The sequence below is a fragment of the Puma concolor genome, chromosome D3 (assembly GCF_028749965.1).
Source record: "Puma concolor isolate L17-30 chromosome D3, mPumCon1.1.hap2, whole genome shotgun sequence".
Classification (NCBI taxonomy): domain Eukaryota; kingdom Metazoa; phylum Chordata; class Mammalia; order Carnivora; family Felidae; genus Puma; species Puma concolor.
The window spans coordinates 41,038,629-41,057,794 of NC_141678.1; the positions used below are offsets into that span (position 1 = coordinate 41,038,629).

The 19,166-nt window shown below is 36.4% G+C and overlaps 1 protein-coding gene across 3 annotated transcripts in view; it reads left to right on the top strand.

The window, feature by feature from the left end:
• The window catches only part of MYOM1 (myomesin 1), a 155,146-nt gene that overhangs the window by 110,524 nt on the left and 25,456 nt on the right, over nt 1-19,166 (top strand). For all 3 annotated transcript variants that reach the window (XM_086682558.1, XM_086682559.1, XM_086682557.1), the window contains 3 exons: nt 14,904-15,060; nt 16,658-16,764; nt 16,881-16,925. In XM_086682558.1, coding sequence (XP_086538684.1) covers nt 14,904-15,060; nt 16,658-16,764; nt 16,881-16,925 — 309 coding nt within the window. The remainder of the gene's footprint in view (nt 1-14,903; nt 15,061-16,657; nt 16,765-16,880; nt 16,926-19,166) is intronic.

The following is a 19,166-nucleotide window of genomic DNA, read 5'->3' on the forward strand; positions in this document are numbered from 1 at the left end:
AAGATACCTCAAGTGTAATTTGAATTTGTGTTAAAAGTTAACTTAATCCACCAGGACTGAGAGGATCACTGGTCTCCCTTTGAAGTCAATGAATATGCCAGCAGAGTAGCTCAGCCACAGCCAGAAAGTCCATTTGTGCTGCTAATGATGATCCAGAAAAATGGACTAAGTGTATCATGCTTTACCAAGAAGTCTATTAAGCTAGAAAAGCCTATAAAGAAGAATACGCTGTAAAATATCGAGTGTAGATTTGTTGGTACATAAGATGGATGCACTTCTATTCTCGATATTCGATATTTTTCAAATAGTGTCTTGCTGATTGCATCAGGCCTGGGTAGAGGGGGAGGTAAAGTGAGCCTGGTTAGATGGGAGATAAGAGAGAGACCTGCCAAGGTGTGGCAGGTGATCTGGCCAGCAACAAATAATTGGTGGTACAGGCTGCAGGTATTTTTTGCCAGTGACTCACCAGCAGGCAGGAGAATTCAGGTGATGGGCAGGAGGACCCAAACACAAGGCAGAGTCCCAAGCAGGACCTGGGTTACCAGAAGTTAGGACTTAGTCACTAGGAGGGAGGTAGTTAGAAGAACTAGAGGGAATAATGAGCTGGGGTTGAGTTAGCCAATTCCAGTTTCTAAAACTTGCTTGGTCCTAGAACCTGGCAAGACCAAGAAAGCAAATGTAGCCTGGAGGTAGAGTTTTAAAGGATTCTGAAGCTGGAAACCAAGCTGACTGTTAGACTCAACTGGCGTAATTTAGAAATATTCACTTGTATTTGCTTATTAACTGTTCTCTTTCACCCATTAAAACAGTAGTTCTCAAATTCAATATACATTAGAATCATGCTAGGAACTTTTTGATAATACTGACTTCATTCCACACTCCATTGCAGACCAATTATATCAGAATCTCCAGGACTGAGTCTGGGCATAGGTTCATTTTTGTTTGTTTGTTTAGGTGTTTGGGTAATTCTAGAATGAAACCAGGGTTGTAAACTGTGTTACACTGTAGGCTCCTTCAAAACAGAAACTGTGTCTTTTCTCCCTGTATGCGAGGGCCTAGTACCTGGTGTGTGATAATCATTTGTTTCAAGGAAAAAATAATGAAGGACTACTATGTTTTGGCCAGTGAGTATGACTCTGTTTTATAGCCACAGAGTATAAACTTAACGCTAGATATTTTGTAATGGAGGCCACAATGTGGACAGCAAAGTGATAGGTTAACCCTGTAGTTCTGGTCTTAAACATAGGGAGCTAAGTTATCATATGTGGCTGATTACATTAATTCATTTCTATCTGTTTCTATTCTGTCCCACTCTCCAGACACACACACACACACACACACACACACACACACACACACACACCATGGAGGACAAATAACTAAAGCTTGTAAAAGTGATCTATTAATGCTGATGTTAAAGACTAAATTATATGAAAAAATCTGCATACCAGATTATGAAATATATGGGAAAGTGAACAGTTTACTGTGATTTCATTTTAGCTTTTAAATTTTATTTTTTTAAATCATTTTTTGAAGAAGAGAGAAAAGCAGGACAGTTAATTTCCAAATCATTCATTTTAGCCCTGGGCTGTACCTTACCTCTTTCACATATTGAGTGTGGTAGCAAGCCTGAAGGGACCATTAAAATGCCATTCCACACAATCTGGTATATCCCTGTGTCCATATGTAGGATTTGTGTAGGATTGAGGCAGCTGACTCAAGACAACTCTTCTTAAATCCTTTTTAGACCAAAGTAATCTCTCATTTTTATGGCCAAATATCTTGTGTTCTTAACCAAATTCTTCATGTTCAAAGATTCACAGGTCATTTTTGAGAAAATCTAAGTCCTGGTCTACTTTTCCAGTGCCAGCTATGTGGGAAAGTGAGATGGCCTTTCATCCAGATGAGAATATCCACAGAGAAGCCTTTAATATGACAGCAGCATATCAAATTTACTGCCTACCTGTCAAATATCTGAACCATTTTGATCATACATTAATCAACTTTAGAGAATGTGGCTGGCTCTTCAGACATTTATGAGTTCAGCTGTGAACTGACAGTAGCTCAGTACCTGACAAAAAACAATTAGGCCATGGGACATTCTAAAAAGAAAATTCGAGGATGTCATAGCTACAGCTTTCTTAACTCTGACACCACACCAGGTCCCTCTACACGGGCATTGTTAGGTGGATTAGCCTGGGGCCTATTAGAAATGCTGGTGTTACTTTTGCTCTTGTTTTTCTAGAGTATTTATAAAAAGAATCACCCATTTGAATGTCATATATCTTTTTGAAAATTGCTATGGAATTTTTTGCCCAGTGTATTTTAAGGACTTCTTTATTTAAGGAATTCCACTGCGGAACTTCCTCTTATTTTTTTTTTAATGTTTATTTATTTATTTTGAGAAAGAGAGCGCGTGCCTGGGTTTGGTGAGGTGAAAGAGAGGAGACGGAGAATCCCACCAAACAGTCTCCAAACTATCAGCATAGAGCCCAACACCAGGTCCATCTCACCAACCATGAGATCGTGACCTGAGCCTAAATCAAGAGTCTGACACTTAACCGACTGAGCCACCCAGGCGCCCCATAAACTTCCTCTTAGATTTTAATATGTGGAAAAATTAGCCTTTCCAGATGACCGTAGTGATTTCCTTTTTCATACAAAGAGGAATATACAAGCCAACATGTCCTTCCTTTTCAGATACGAGAAACTCTGAGCTCATTTTTCAGTTGTTTTCAATTTTCCAAGATACTTCTTTTTGTTTTAAGCTCCTCACATTTATTCTTTGTTGTCCCATATAATTTCTTTAAAGTATTTTCCCAAAACACCATTTTCTCTGTAAACGAACACAGGAAAACTCTACCTTTTTTTCCAAAGGAATTTTCAATCAATCTCCTGTTATGGTACTATTGTAAAGTACTTGGCTTACTAAGTCACTCTTTAAAATATCTTTATTCAAAGAACTATGTTAACAAATTAATTAAAACTAAACGGTAATGGAAAGCTTTGAATTTGAAAAGCATTGAAAGATTGGATAGCATCAGCATTGTAATTGATGTCACAAATAAGAACAAGCTATAACTTGCTGAGCATTTTAAGACAATGAACTTATTTTCTGTTTACAAAATGTTTTTAAATTGCATTCTTTCTTTGAAGTGTTACTTTGACTAAACGCAATGTCCTAATGAGAATTGTTACGGGGTTCAAGAAATAGGCTTATATAACTAGTATTTGAAATATTTGTAGTGAATTTGATTTTTCAAAAGCTTGAGATGATGATTACTTCTAGAGTGATAATTTGAGCCAGTTGACATGTTACTGATTTGTCATGGAAGAGATCAAGCTTTCAAATCTGGGTATAAAATTAAGTAGGAAACCCATTGTGACTAGAATACTTTCTTGTTGGTGCTTTTATTTCATTTGTCTGTTTATCAAAATATTGGTATTATACTTAATCTTTACCAAGATAAGTTTGAATAAGGCAAACATTGCAATTCTAAACTGACATTTTTCTTTTAAATCTGTTTTTTTTCAATCCAGTCCCTTGCATATGTAATATGTATGGAAAATATGGAACACAAAACCCCTGCTCTTTATACTTTAATCCTGTTGTTGATAAATTAAACACGAATATTACTTTTTGAAAAATGAAATCCAATCAAATACGGGTCTTAGCGAGTATTTGATTTTTAAACATTAAGTGCCAAATATAGCTTTATTTTTTATTTTTCCTTTTATCCATATAAATCAACTAATAGTACTTACTATAGCCAAAATTATGTGTGCATAAATTGAAGAATGTTCATGCCTGTTTTTCTGCCCACTATATATATAGTCTACCATGTACTTTGACATGATTAATCAAGAAAAGTCTCACAGATGAGGAAACTCTCTTAGATACTAGCTTACATTACATCTAATCCTTCTCATTTTGTCTCTCTAAGCAATTACTTAATTTCAAATTATAAATTTTAATCTAAGACTTCCAAAAAATTATCATATTTTTTTCTAAAAGTATAAATTAGTACATTTCTTATGTTAGAACCCAGCTATAAGGTAATGATGTAAGACTTATAGGTTAAGGTAGAAACACATGTATCACCTGGGACTTTAAAATAGCATCTTTTCTTTCACTTCATACTTTCACAAAAGACCTCCAACTACTTTATGAAAATTAATTCTCCAGAATAAGTCAACAAGATAATTCTATAGTCTTCTGTCAGTAATTGGGACAATTGAGATAGCAACTAAGCAGGGTTTTCTTATTTTTCAAGTTGCATGAGTTTGGGATCAAATTTGGCCATTCAGACACCTGAACAATGCCACAGCACAGCCATGTATTGCAGCTGGCCCAGACACCAGCCCCGCCCACAGCCCAGCTGTAGACACAGACCTGCCACAGAACATGAGTATATGCAGTCCAAAAAAGGAATGTCCCTTGAGCATCTAGCTCTGGTGGTCAGAAGGGGTTGCACTTCTGGGCTCCACATGACATCTACACAAGACCACTCCTTCAAGACCAGGAGCAGTAGCTGATTTGTCTAATACATAAAAACAAACACAGAGAGTCAGGAAAAAAAAAATCAAAGGACAGAAGATTATGTTCTAAATGAAAGAATAAGACAAAACATCAGAAGAAGACATTAATGAAACGGAGATAAGCATTATACCTCATACAGCGTTTAAAGTAATGGCCATAAAGAGGTTCACTGAACTCAGGTAAACAATGAGTTAACATAGTGAGAGCCTCAACAAAGACACAGAAAATATAGGGAAAATTCCAAATTGAAGTTACAAAGCTGAAGAATATAGTAACTAAACTGAAAAATACACTAGAGGGATTCAACAGCAGACTGGATGAAGCCAAATATCAGATCAATGAGCTGGAAGACAAAGCAATAGAACTCACCCAGACAGAGTAGTAAAAAGAAAGAAGAATTTAAAAATAGAAGATACCTTAAGGGATCTCTAGGACAACATCAAGAGGAATAACATTTGCAGTATTGGGGTCCCAGAAGGAAAAGAGAAAGAGAAAGGGCCAGAAAACTTATTGAAGAAATACAGATGAAAACTTGCCCAATCTGGGGAAGGAAACAGACATACAAGTTCAGGAAGCCCAGAGAGTTCCAAATAAGATGAACCCAAAGAAATTCACACTAAGACACACTGTAATTAGAAGGTTAAAAATTAAAGAGAGACTCTTAAAAGTAGCAAGAGAAAAACAACTTATTGTGTACAAGGGAAAGCCCATAAGGCTATCAGCAAAATTTTCAGCAGAAACTTTGTGAGCCAGAAGAGAGTGGCACAACATATTCAAAATGCTGAAAGAAAAAAATTCTCAACCAAGAATTTTCTACCTGGCAATGTTATCATTCAGAATTGAAGGAGAGATTAAGAGTTTTCCAGATAAGCAAAAGCTAAAGTTCATTACACTAAACTAGTCTTGCAAGAAATTTAAAAGAGACTTCTCAAAACCAAAAAGAAATGGCACTAATTAATAATAAGAAAATATATAACAAAGTAAAAATCTCACTGGAAAAGGTAAATATGTAGTAAAGATAGTGGATACATCCATTATAAAGCAAGTATGAAGGTTAAAAGACAAAAATAGTTAAAATTTATTAAAACTACAATAATCAGTTAAGGGATGCATAAATAAAAAGATGTAAAATGTGACATCAAAAATAAAAATGTGTGGGTGAGAGAAAAATGTAAAGTTTTGGAATATGTTCAAATTTAAGTTGCTATCACTCAAAACACACTGTTATATACATAGAAAATTATATATGCACCTCACAGTAACTACAAAGCAAAAACCTATGGTAAATACATTTAAAAAATGAGAAGAAACCTAAATATAATTCTGAAGAAAACCATCAAACCACAAGGGAAGAGATAAAGAGAAGAAAAAAGGAACAGAGAGGAACTACAAAACAGCCAGAAAGCAATGCACAAAATAGCAATAAGAACATCTCTATCAATAATTACTTTAAATGTAAATGGACTACACTGTTCAATCAAAAGATAGAGTGGTGGAAGGGGCACCTGGATGGCTCATTCAGTTGAGAATCTGTCTCTTGGTTTTGGCTCAAATCACGATTCATAGTTCGTGGGTTTGAACCTCACGTCAGGCTCCACACTGATGGTGCAGAGCCTGCTTGGGATTCTCTCTCCCTCTCTCTCTGCCACTCCCCTGCCCATGTGCTTGCTCTCTCTCTCATTCTCTCCCTCTCTTTCTCAAAATAAATAAATAAACTTTAAAAAATAAAAATAAGATATAGAGTGGTGGAATGGCTAAAAAAAAATCAAGACCCATTTTAGGGCGTCTGACTGTCTCAGTCAGTTAAGCGTCTGATTCTTTATTTTGGCTCAGGTCCTGCTCTCACTGTCATGGGATCAAGCATTGCATTGGGCTCCATACTGGGCTGGTTGTAGATCCTGCTTAATATTCTCTCTCCCTCTCCCTCTGCCCCTCCCTGCTTTCTCTCTCTCTCTCTCTCTCTCTCTCTCTCTCTCTCTCTCTCACACACACACACACACACACACACACACACACAAACAAAAACACCCCAACAAGACCCATTTTTGTGCTGTCTACAGATCTAAAGATACACTTCAGATTTAAAGACACACAAAGACTGATGGGAAGGGATGGGAAAAGACATTCTATGCAAATGGAAATGAAAAGAAAGCTGGAGTAGCAATACTCATACCAGAAAAAAATAGACTTTAAAACAAAGACTGTAATAATAGACAAGGGCATTTAAATATATATTCACCCATAATAGGGGCACCAAGATATATAAAGAAAATATTAACAGACCTAAAGGGAAAAATTTATAGCAGTACAATAATAGTAGGGAACTTTAACACTTGTATCAATGGTTAGATCATCCAAACAAAATTAATAAGGAAACATCAGCCTTAAATGATATAGTAGACTAGAGGGACTCAATAGATATATACAGAACATTCCATCTAAAAGCAACTGAACATTCTTCTCAACTGCACATGAAACATTTTCTAGGATAGATCACATGTTAGGCCACAAAACAAGTGTCAGTAAATTCAAGAGCATTGAAATCACATCGACTATTTTCTGTGACCACAATGGCTTGCAACTAGAAATCAATTATAAGAAGAAGACTCAGAAAATTACAAAAATGTGGAGATTAAACAACATGCTACTGAACAACCACTGGGTCATCAAAATAATCAAAGCAGATATTAAAAAAAAAACCTAGAGAAGTGAAACCAGAAATTACATACCAAAACCTTGGGGATGCAGCAAAAATGGCTCTAAGAGGAAATACCTTAGCAATATAGGTCTACCTCAAGAAACAAGAAAAATCTCAAATAAACAATCTAACTTTACACCTAAAGGAGCTAGAAAAAGAACAAACAAAGCATAAAGTAAGTACAAGGAAGGGAATAGTAAAGATCAGAATGGAAATAAATGAAATAGAGACTAGGAAAAAAATACAGAAGATTAGTGAAACTTAGAGCTGGTTCTTTGAAAAAGTAAACAAAACTGACAAACCTTTCACTATGCTCATGAAGGGAAAAATAAACAAAATTAGAAATCAAAATTAGAAGAAGTTACAACTGACACCACAGAAATATGAAGGATCACAAGAGACTATGAAAAATTATACACCAACATAGAGGGCCACATAGAAGAAATAGACAAATTCCTCTAAACATACAATCTTCCATACAAGACTGATTCATGAAGCTATAGAAAATATACTAATTACTAGTAAGAAAATTGAATCAGTTATCAAAAACCTCCCAACAAACAGAACTCCAGGCCAGAACAGCTTCACTGGTGAATTCTATCAAATATTCAAAGATTTGATACCTATCCTTCTCAAACTCTTCCAAAAAATTGAAGAGGAGGGAACACTTCCAAATTTATTTTATGAGGCCAGCATTACTTGATCCCAAGACCAGATAACACCACAGAAAAAGAAAATTACAGCCCCATATTATTGATAAACATTGATGCAAAAATCCTAAACAAAAATCCTTAGCAAATCAAGTTCAACAATACATTAAAAAGAATCATCCACCGTGATCTAGTAGGATTTATTCCAGGGATACGAGGATGGTTCAAAACCCACAAATCAATAAACATGATGCACCACACTGACGAAATAAAGGATAAAAAATATATGACCATCTCAACAGGTGCAAAAAAAGCATTTGGCAAAATTCAACATCCATTTATGATAAAAGCTCTTAACAAAGTGAGTATAGATTAGAATGTACTTCAACATAATAAAGGCCATATATGACAAGCTTTCAGTTAACATTATACTCCATGGTGAAAAGCTGAAAGCTTTTCCTCTAAGATCAGGAATAAGACCAGGATTCTCACTCTCACCAGTTTTATTCAATATAGTAGTTGGCATCCTAGCCACAGCAAGAAAGAGAAATAAAAGGCATCCAAATTATAAAGGAAGAAGTAAAATTGTCACTGTCTGTAAATAACATGATACTATACATAGAAAACTCACAAGACTACACACACACACACACACACACACACACACACAACTGTTAGAGCTAGTAAATGAATTCAGTAAAGTAGCAGGATACAAAATCAACATACAGAAATCTGTGGTGTTTCTATACACTAACAAATTATCAGAACGAAAAATTTAGAAAACAATCCCATTTACAATTGCATTAAGGGGTGCCTGGGTGGCTCAGTTGGTTAAGCATCCAACTTCAGCTCAGGTCATCATTTCACAGCTTATGAGTTTGAGCCCTCTGTCAGGCTGTATGCTGACAGCTCAGAACCTGCAGCCTGCTTTGGATTCTGTGCCTCCCTCTCTCTGTCCCTTCCCCACTTGCACTTTGTCTCTCTCTCAAAAAAAAAAAAAAAAAAAAACCATTAAAAAAGAGAATAAAATACCCAGGAAAAATTTAACTAAAGAGGTGAAAGACCTATACTCTGAAAGCTTTAAGATATTGAAAAAAATTGAAGATGAAACAGACAAATGGATATACCATGTTCATGGATTGGAAGAATTAATATTGTTAAAATGTCCATACTACCCAAATCAATCTACAGATTCAGTGCATTCCCTATCAAAGTTACAATGGCACTTTTTCACAGAACTAGAACTAGAACTAGTAATCCTAAAATTTGCATGGAACCACAAAAATACAAAATAACTAAAGCAGTCTTGAGAAAGGGGAACAAAGTTGGAGATATTATGCTCCCTGATTTCAAAAATACTACAAAGCTATAGGAATCAAAACGGTATGGTATCAGCATAAAAACAGACACACAGACCAATGGAACAGAATTGAGAGTGCAGAAATAAACTCACACATATATGGATAATTAATTTACAACAAAGGAGACAAGAACACGCAATGGAAAAAGGAGAATATCTTCAATAAGTGGTGTTGGGAGAAATGGACAGCCACACATAAAAGAATGAAACTAGATCACTATCTTACACCATACAAAAAAATTAACTCAAAATGGCTTAAAGATGTGGATGCAAGACCTTAAACTACAATTCATGGAAGGAAATAGGCAGTAAGATCCTCGATATTGGTCTTAGCAATGTTTTTGTGGATCTGACTCCAAAGACAAGGGAAACAAAAGCCAAAAAAGAAAAAAATTGATTACATTAAGCTAAAAATCTGCTAGTGAAAGAAACCATCATCGAAACAAAAAGGCAACATAATGAATGGGAGAAGATTTTTGCAAACCATGTATCTGACAAGGGATTAATATTCAAAACATACAAAGAATTCGTACAATTCAACAACAAAAAACAAGCAACTTGATTAAAAAAATGGACAGAGGGGTACCTGGCTGGCTCAGTTGGTGGAGCTTGTGACTCTTGATCTCAGGGTTGTAAGTTCAAGCCCCACATTGGGTGTAAAGATTACATAAAAATCTTTTTAAAAATGGGCAGAGGATCTGAATAGACTAGACATTTGTCCAAAGACATATAGATGACCAACATGCACATTAAAAGATGTTCAACATCACTAATTAGTAGGGAGATGCAAATCAAAACAATAATGTGATATCACTTCACAATGGTTAGAATGGCTATTATCAAAAAGACAAGAAATAATGATGTTGGAGAGGACATGGAGAAGAGAGAACCCTCAAACACTGTGGAAATGTAAATTGGTGCAGCCACTGTGGAAAAGAAAATATGGAAAATTCCTTTAAAAAATTGAGAATAGAGCTACCATATAATCCAGCTATTCAACTTCTGGGTATTTGTCCAAATAATACAAAAACACTGATTTGAAAAAAAATATAATCATCCCTTTGTTCTTTGCAGCATTATTTATAATAGCCAAGAAGTGGAAACAGCCTAAATGTCCACTGATGGATAAATTGGTAAAGAAGATGTGGTATATATATACAATTGAGTACTACTCATCCATAAAAAGAATGCAATATTGTCATTTGAGGTGGACCTCAAAGATATTATGCTTAGTGAAGTCAGTCAGATGGAGAAAGACAGATATATGATATCACTCATATGGAATCTAAAAACTTAAATGAACAAACAAAACAAAAGCAAACTCATAGTACAGAAGATGAATTGGAGATTACCAGAGGGGAACAGGGGTGGGAGTGGGAAAAATGAGTAGAGGGGATCAATTGCATGGTGATGGATGGTAACTAGACTTTTAGTGGTGATCACTTTGTACTACATACAGATATTAAATTTGTGTGTTACATACCTGAACCTTATATAATCTTTCTTTATTCCTTCCTTCCTTCCTTCCTTCCTTCCTTCCTTCCTTCCTTCCTCCCTCCCTCCCTCCCTCCCTCCCTCCTTCTCTCCCTCCTTCCTGCCTTCCTCCCTCTCTTCCTCCCTCCCTCCTTCCTTTCATCCTTCCTCCCATCCTTCCTTCCTTCCTTCCTTCCTTCCTTCCTTCCTTCCTTCCTTCCTTCCTTCCTTAAAGTCTGGTTATCAGCAGTTTTTATTTGTTTGTGTAAGTTTTTATTTATTCCATTTAGTTAACATATAGTGTAATACTGGTTTCAGGAGTAGAATTTAGTGATTCATCACCTACATAGAACACCCAGTGCTTATCACAATAAGTGCCCTCCTTAATACTCATCACCCATTTAGCCCATCCCCTGTTGCCCTCCCCTCCATCAACCCTCAGTTTGTTCTCTGTAGTTAAGTATCTCTTATGGTTTTCCTCCCTCTCCTCTTTCCCCCCTTCCACTATGTCCATCTGTCTTATTTCTTAAATTCCACATATGAGTGAAACCTATGGTATTTGTCTTTCTCTGACTGACTTGTTTCACTTAGCATAAGTCCACACACTAGTATTCCTGAACACTCACTGGAGAATTCTAGCTCCATCCATGTTGTGGCAAATGGCACGATTTCATTCTTTTTGATGGCTGAGTAATATTCCATTGTATATATACACCACATCTTCTATATTTATTCATCAGTCAATGGACATTTGGGCTTTTTCCATACCTTGGCTATTGTTCATAATGCTTCTGTAAATGTCAAGGTGCATGTGTCCCTTCAAATCAGTACTTTTTTATTCTTTAGGTAAATACCTAGTAATGCAATTGCTGGGTCACAGGGTAGTTCTATTTTTGACTTTTTGAGGAACCTCCATACTGTTCTGCAGAGTGGCTGCACCAGTTTGCATTTGCACTAACAGTGCAAGAGGGTTCCCCTTTCTCCACATCCTCACCAACATCTGTTGTTTCCTGTGTTATTAATTTTAGCCATTCTGACAGGTGTGAGGTGATATCTCATCATGGTTTTCATTTGTATTTCCCTGATGATAAGTGATGTTGAGCATCATTTCATATGTCTGTTAGCCATCTGTGAAACTTATATGTTATAGACTAAATTTTCCTCAATAAAAAAAAAAAAACCTGAACAAATTATTGTTTTAAAATCCCGGTTGTTCTATTTACCTGAGAATTTACTGCTGAAGCATTAAGATTTGAAAATACATTCTAAAACTCTTTGATAAAAAGTCTTTTGAAATAGATTGGACATTTTAGTATGTACTTTTCAACCTTGGATGCAGTGTACTGAATCTTATTTACCTCTTTCGGTGTGACTCAGGGCCATAAAGATCAACCTTATTTATTATACAGTGTTGGAATACAGTGATGTCATTAAGGAGTGAGGAGCCATTTGTCCCTCTTTAAATATGCCTTTATGCCTGCATTTATGTTTTCTGCCTCCTCTCCTGCTGTCATTTTCCTTATTCTCAGTGTACCTGCTGAGAGTAGTTTTTTGCTTCCCTGTGCTTTGGGGGTTTAATCTGCTGACAGAAACCAACCAACCAACTTTCTCGAAGTGAAGTTTAAATAGATTCCAAGTGACGATCTACAGAATTCTCCAGTGAGTGTTCAGGAATACTAGTGTGTGGACTTTGTCACATCAGCACTGCCACTTAGGGGCTTGTTTTCCTTACTTCTTGGTTTTGGGCAGGGTTCCAGATGGATGAAGTGTTACTGCACAAAGGCTAGCTGTGGAATTGAGAAAACAGCTAAGCTAATTATATACTATTCATATTCTTTCAGTTTTGTAACTCCTTTGCAATGAAGTAAAATCTTTCACTTTAATAAAAACAAACCTCACAATTCTTGACCTAAGCAATATTTTTTTTCTGTTGTAAACTTAAATCATGCCTCTAGTATAATAAACAGCAAGCTTATGGATGATTCACTTCCTTTTAAAAGGGATTACAGATCAGACAATGAATGATTAATATGAATAATCCATCATGCCTCCAAAATAGATATTATGCAAATAGCAAGGAAGGTTTAGTCAACCTCTGTCATTTCTTTCCTCTTCATAACAACACAGATATACAGAAGTTTTCTTATTTGTACTCTCTCTGTGACTCAACCATGCCATGTATTCTAACACTGCCTCAACCTCCACACTCTTAGGTGTTAGTCTTTTCTTAAGTTTTAATGAGAGGACTTTCTCACTATTTGTTATACAATAATGGATGGTAAGGATTCATCATATGTTATCAGGAGTAGAACTAAAATATGGTCTGCAACTTTCAGTAGAGTAGACTCAGTCCTTTAGAAGTAATACATGGGGGACATTTCACTTAAATATAATTAAGTCTTTATTTGATCATTATTTCAGTTGATAGCCAAATATGAAAATAGCCCTTTGTTTGTTTTTTAAAAAGTAATTTTAAAAATCACTAGAAGTAGTCTTCTCTAGCCATTCCATGTGTTAAAAATCACTTTTTGGGAGTTTATAATTGAAGCACACACTGCTATCAGTAAGGACACAAATTAAATCAACTGCCTGGCTTAGGAACCAAGATTTTCATGTTGCCATGCACAGTTTGGGCACTCATTTTCTTTTGGCCTTCCCCTGGGAGGAGTTTTGCAATTTTTTCCCCCTGACAAGTTTTACTGTACAGTAAGCCAGGATGCTGACTTCTTACAATTTAGAGAGAAAAACTTCAGTCTTTTGGCAGTATCTATTGGAAGACTTTTTTAATGCTTTCTTTTTAAGTTTATTTATTTATTTTAAGAGAGAGCAGGGGAGGGTCAGAGAGAGAGAGAATCCCACACAGACTCCACACCACCAGCGCAGAGCCTGATGAGGGGTTCGAACCCATGAGCTGTGAGATCGTGACCTGAGGACCCAAAGTCAAGAGTCAGACACTTAACAGACTAACCCACCCAGGTGCCCCTTTTAATGCTTTAAAAAAAACAAACCTGTACCTTTCTTAGATTGAATATATTTTTCCTAACATATGGAAACAAACTGAGTTTAGACTGGTAACTGAATGAGTGTCAATTTGAGAAGAGCATTTTACCTTTCAACTGGATTTATGCATAGATGTGAATGTTTTATGTGCTATACAAACTCTTTGAAGCCCCAGATTAGATGCAGGTGCAATTTATTATAACTCACAAAAACATAAGAACTCAAAACATTAACTGAATTGTTTTCTTTTAAAAGCTAAAAACCGGGGCGCCTGGGTGGCGCAGTCGGTTAAGCGTCCGACTTCAACCAGGTCACGATCTCGCGGTCCGGGAGTTCGAGCCCCGCGTCAGGCTCTGGGCTGATAGCTGATGGCTCAGAGCCTGGAGCCTGTTTCTGATTCTGTGTCTCCCTCTCTCTCTCTGCCCCTCCCCCGTTCATGCTCTGTCTCTGTCCCAAAAATAAATAAACGTTGAAAAAAAAAATTAAAAAAAAAAAAAAGCTAAAAACCAATCTTCTTGAAACATCTGGATCTCTTGAAATTAATTTCCATTTAAATTTCCATACAGTTCAATAACAGTCATGTCTAGATTGCTGTCATTCTAATCTAGAGGGGCATCTTTAGATTTATATATGCTTACTTGATAAACAGAACAAGTTTCCATGTATTTCATCATTTTTTAAATGATTTGCAAACTTTAATCATGTAACTATAGGCAATTTTTACTACCTCTGTTTCTCCCCTTTGGTTTCTTTATCTATTATCTATCCTTTCCTGATGAGTAGCTGGATATGGGTGTTATTGAAGCAAAAGTCATCAATTCAGTCCTAACAAGGATCATTCAACTTTCCTTTTGCCCAGGGCTGCCTTGTCCTCCTTATTATGACCAACTTGCTCCTATAACTGTACTTTAAGTCACATCAACCAATTTTTATTCAGCCCTAGACTGGTGGTATCTCTACCTGAAAAATATGGCACATTAATTAAATTCCATGTTGCAGTATAGAAGTTGAATTGTAGAGCAGGATGCAGGCTTGTCCATCCATAGTGAGCAGTTGGGTCTTTTCTCTTGCACAGGCTCAAGGCCCTGCTTGAAGGCTAAAGTAACGGGTCCCAAAGTAAGGAATTCTCACTTTGTTGATTTCTATTAGGAAATAATCAGTGCCTTGTTTTGGATCTTCTAGGAACCAAAGAGGTTGTTGTAAATGTGGATGATGATGGCGTAATTTCATTGAATTTTGAATGTGATCAGATGACTCCAAATTCTCAGTTCAACTGGTCCAAAGATTATGTATCCACTGAGGGCTCTCCACGATTAGACGTTGAGAGCAAAGGCAACAAGTATGTACCATTTCAATCAAAATTAAATGGGTTTGTTTCCTTTAATGATAGGAGAGTGAAGTTAAGCGCTTTGCTTTCTCTCTCAAATACTTGGCATAAGGGGATGAAATCACAAATATTTTATATTTGGTCATGTAAAAAGTAATAATGTCAACCTTGAAAAATAACAATCCTACTTTCATATTATTTCATTTAAAAAGCTTTCTTATATGTTATCAAATTTGCGATGTTGGAAAAGCCTTAATTGACATTTTAAAAGTCAGCTTTAATGATGCTTTTCATTATTTTATGAAACTTCATAATCTTAAAGTAATGGTGAGGATGCTTATGGGGAGGGAGCAAGGAAGAACTTGCTGCTTGCTGATTCAAGTTATAGTGAATTAAACGAAATAGGTATAATCTCGTCTTTTTTTTCACCCCCACTTAAGAATGACATAATAATACACTGGAATGAACCTTGTTTGGAAAGCAGAGGACAGATGAGTTCTAGCCCTAGCCCTATGAGGGGCCAGCTCTGTGACCTGGGGTAGCTTTGAACTTCCATGGGCCTCCAATTTCTTTTTCTATAAAATGGGAGAGATCGAAGATTAATTTTGTGATCAATTACTTCTTTCACATCCAAGATTTTAAGTTTTCTTTTTACTTTGCCTTGTTTAGCAAGTTTTATATTTTTATAGTTCCAACCATATTGGATTGCATTTGGTAAAGCAAAATGCTTTTAAGTATTATTTTTATTACAAAGACGCCCAAAATATCTCAAAAATAAAGGAATAGTAATTTTGTTGGAGGATGACAAGGACATATTGAATATAACTAAAAGACATTTTTCCATCAGCGTGCTATAAAGTACTTGAAGTAAAACATAAATCTGATTAAAGAAAAGGCAATCAAACTATACAGGTTTTCTTCCAATTTGTGCACTTGGCTCACATTTATGTTTGGCTGATCTTAGACACTGAGTAGCAACATCACTCACCAAAGTTAGAAAACACAGTGAACTAAACCATTGACCCATTCATTTATTCATTCCACAAATATTTACTAAGCACATATTATGTGTCAGAAAACTATTGGATGCTGGGAGACACAACAGGAAATAAAACATATCTCGTCCCTAAAGGCACAATGACTATATAGTGGAGGCATACGTATAATAAAATAGGTAATACCAATACAGTATGATAACCTCAAAAAGGAAAGTTCAGAGGTTAACTAACATAAGAGGGGCACTTGGAGTTGTCAACAGAAAGTTCTGCTCTGTGGAGGAAAATGTTTTTTTAGTTTCCCCCAGCAAGGGCTGATCAGTTAAAAATATCTTTCTGGGGGATGGGCATTGATATGCAACATAGCTTGGGGATGGGAGGTTTGTACCAGCTCCCCACTCCTGTCCGCCTGTCATCCTTGCAGCCCCAGGAGGAGGTCAGGAAAGTCTTCCTAGAAGCTGCAGGAATGTGCAGGTTTTACGTCAGTAGGGGAGTTAGGAGTAAGTGCTCCCCATGAAGGAAGTCGCATAGGTAATCACCTGGAGACAGTACAGGACGCCAGCCCACAGACCCTGGACAGCCTCCCTTCTTAACAAGAGTATTCTGTTCTGCAGGACGAAAATGACCTTCAAGGACCTTGGGACGGAAGACATAGGTATTTACTCCTGCGATGTAACAGACACGGATGGGATAGCGTCAAGCTACCTGATAGATGAGGACGGTAAGCTTAAAATCAATCCATTCATAAGTCTAATGCTGCTCTGATTCATCAATGATCCTCTGGGATCAGGTGAGTTTTGTTTTAGTAGTTTAATTGTTCTTTTTTTCTCCCTACAGAGTTGAAACGTTTACTAGCTCTCAGCCAAGAACACAAGTTCCCAAGTAAGTGTCCACAGTACATTCACAGAGTTTAGCAATCCTGCTAGGTGGTGACTTCTGGAATAGGTCAGAAGACAACTCTGACAGGGTCAAGACAAGAGGCTCTTGAGAACACACAATGGAATATAGACTGGTAGCTACAAATGCACTTTCCAGAAGTGCTGCTTTTATCTTTGCCATTGTTCTAAACAGATACAAATACTAACATAGAAAAAATGTCACATGCTCTGTGACATAGTGAAGTGTCAAGTTACGTAGGTGTAACAGCTGAATAATCAAGTTCTTCACCTTTTGCCTATGTATTTTGGAACCCTATATATTATATAATTCTGGATACATTAATTCGCATGTTTTTTAGGCAAACCAACCTCTTCCTGAGCAATTTAATGTTAGCACATAATAGAAGAATCATACCTCTAATTAAAGATAATCTAAAGACATTATCTACCATTTTAAACTCCTGGAAAATAAGGTAAAGATGCCTTAGTCAGAAAAAGAATCTCTCTGCACTATCTACAAACTCTTCAATAAAGCACTTTCCACATAAAAGATTAAATTTTGCAGTTGACACCTAAAAGAAGAGAAAGAAGTGTGAAATGACACCCGGAAAGTTCCATTGGCCTGATAAGATCTCTTGCCACTTATATCTATTGACCAAACTAGGGGATTATCTAGAAAGTTATACCCTAGAATTTGAGAAAACAATTAGGGAGTGATAATCCACACTCACTCTTTTAAACCAGGACTTTTTTTTTTTTTTACTGTTTGGTCCCTAAAATATAATTCCTTTACTGATACAGAATTTTCAGGAACTCAGGAAATTATACCGTGATCCCAGACCATAGACAAAACCTTGCATGTTTGTATATGTGCATTTTTCTAGGAAGAAGGTCTGTAGCTTTCCTGAAAGTCCCAGTGAAGGCTATGATTAAAAAACAAACACTGCTCTGGAACCAATTATCTGACTTCTTTTCCATTACCAAGGAATGCTTGTTCCATTGTGAGGCTGAGTGTTGGTGACTATTGGCCTCAGTGGTTCAAAACCACATTTGTTCAACAAAGCAGCACAGCAACATGCTTATGGGGTGTGAAAGTAGGATACAGACTTTCTGAATTCTGGGAGAGAACCATTTTTTGTCTGTATGCTTATTCACTATGAAACTGGAAAAGTAATGCCATGGTGTCTTAAAAGTTATTATCATTTTTTAATTGTATGGAAGGTAGATATTTGGCCTGTACTCTCCTTATTCAGTACTTTTGACCCAGTCTATGAACCTGGGAAACTCATTTTAATTTCCCTGTGCCTTACTTAGTGTCTTTACTAGCAATGGCTGTTGTAATAGTTTATAGCACCTACTGTATAGAGATGCTGTGAGAGATAATATAGTATTGGTTGATCCTTGAGCTCTTCAGGAAAAACATAAATACTAATTGAAGTAGAATAGTGATCCTCAAAAAACCCACTTGTAGAAGATTTTCTACAAGCTGTACAGGATGCTCTCCCTTCATGTCCCCAGGGCTGTGAAGTAGGGAGTAAAGGAGAGGGTCACTGTGCTGACCATTAGTGATCACGGTCTACTTTCAAACATTGGTAGAAATGGAGACAAAGAGCAGCTTCCACTTATCTAGTTAGACAATAAACACTGGCAAAGCATCTGGGCAACAGCTGATCCAAATGACATTTACATTTAGCTTAAAGGATGGAGATGAGACAATATTGGGTGTTAGTGTTGAATTGGAGGTGCCCAAGCCTCCCTGAAGTTCAGTGATCTTATGGACTTGGAGGCAGTAATTGCCCAATGTCGCTGTCATGGATGCTGAGATATTTTATTTTGCATAAACATAATCACTCGAATTACTGGTTCTAGGAGAGAGAATACTAGCAAACTGAGGTTCCCCTTTTATTAGAGCCCTGGTATGGCATTGGGTAGGCAGAGAGAGAGAACTCAAGGATGTGTTAAAAACTCTGACATTCAAGTATCAGATCTCCCAACCCAAGGGTGATTTGCTTAGCCCATTGAAGCAGCATTTTATTTTATTTTAATTTAATTTAATTTAATTTAATTTAATTTTATTTTATTTTATTTTATTTATTTTATTTATTTTATTTTATTTTATTTTATTTTATTTTATTTTATTTTATTTTATTTTATTTATTTTTAGACAGAGAGAGATAGCACATAAGTGTTAGAGAGGGGGCAAGAGAGAAAGAATCTTAAGTAGGCTCCAAGCTCAGCACAGAAC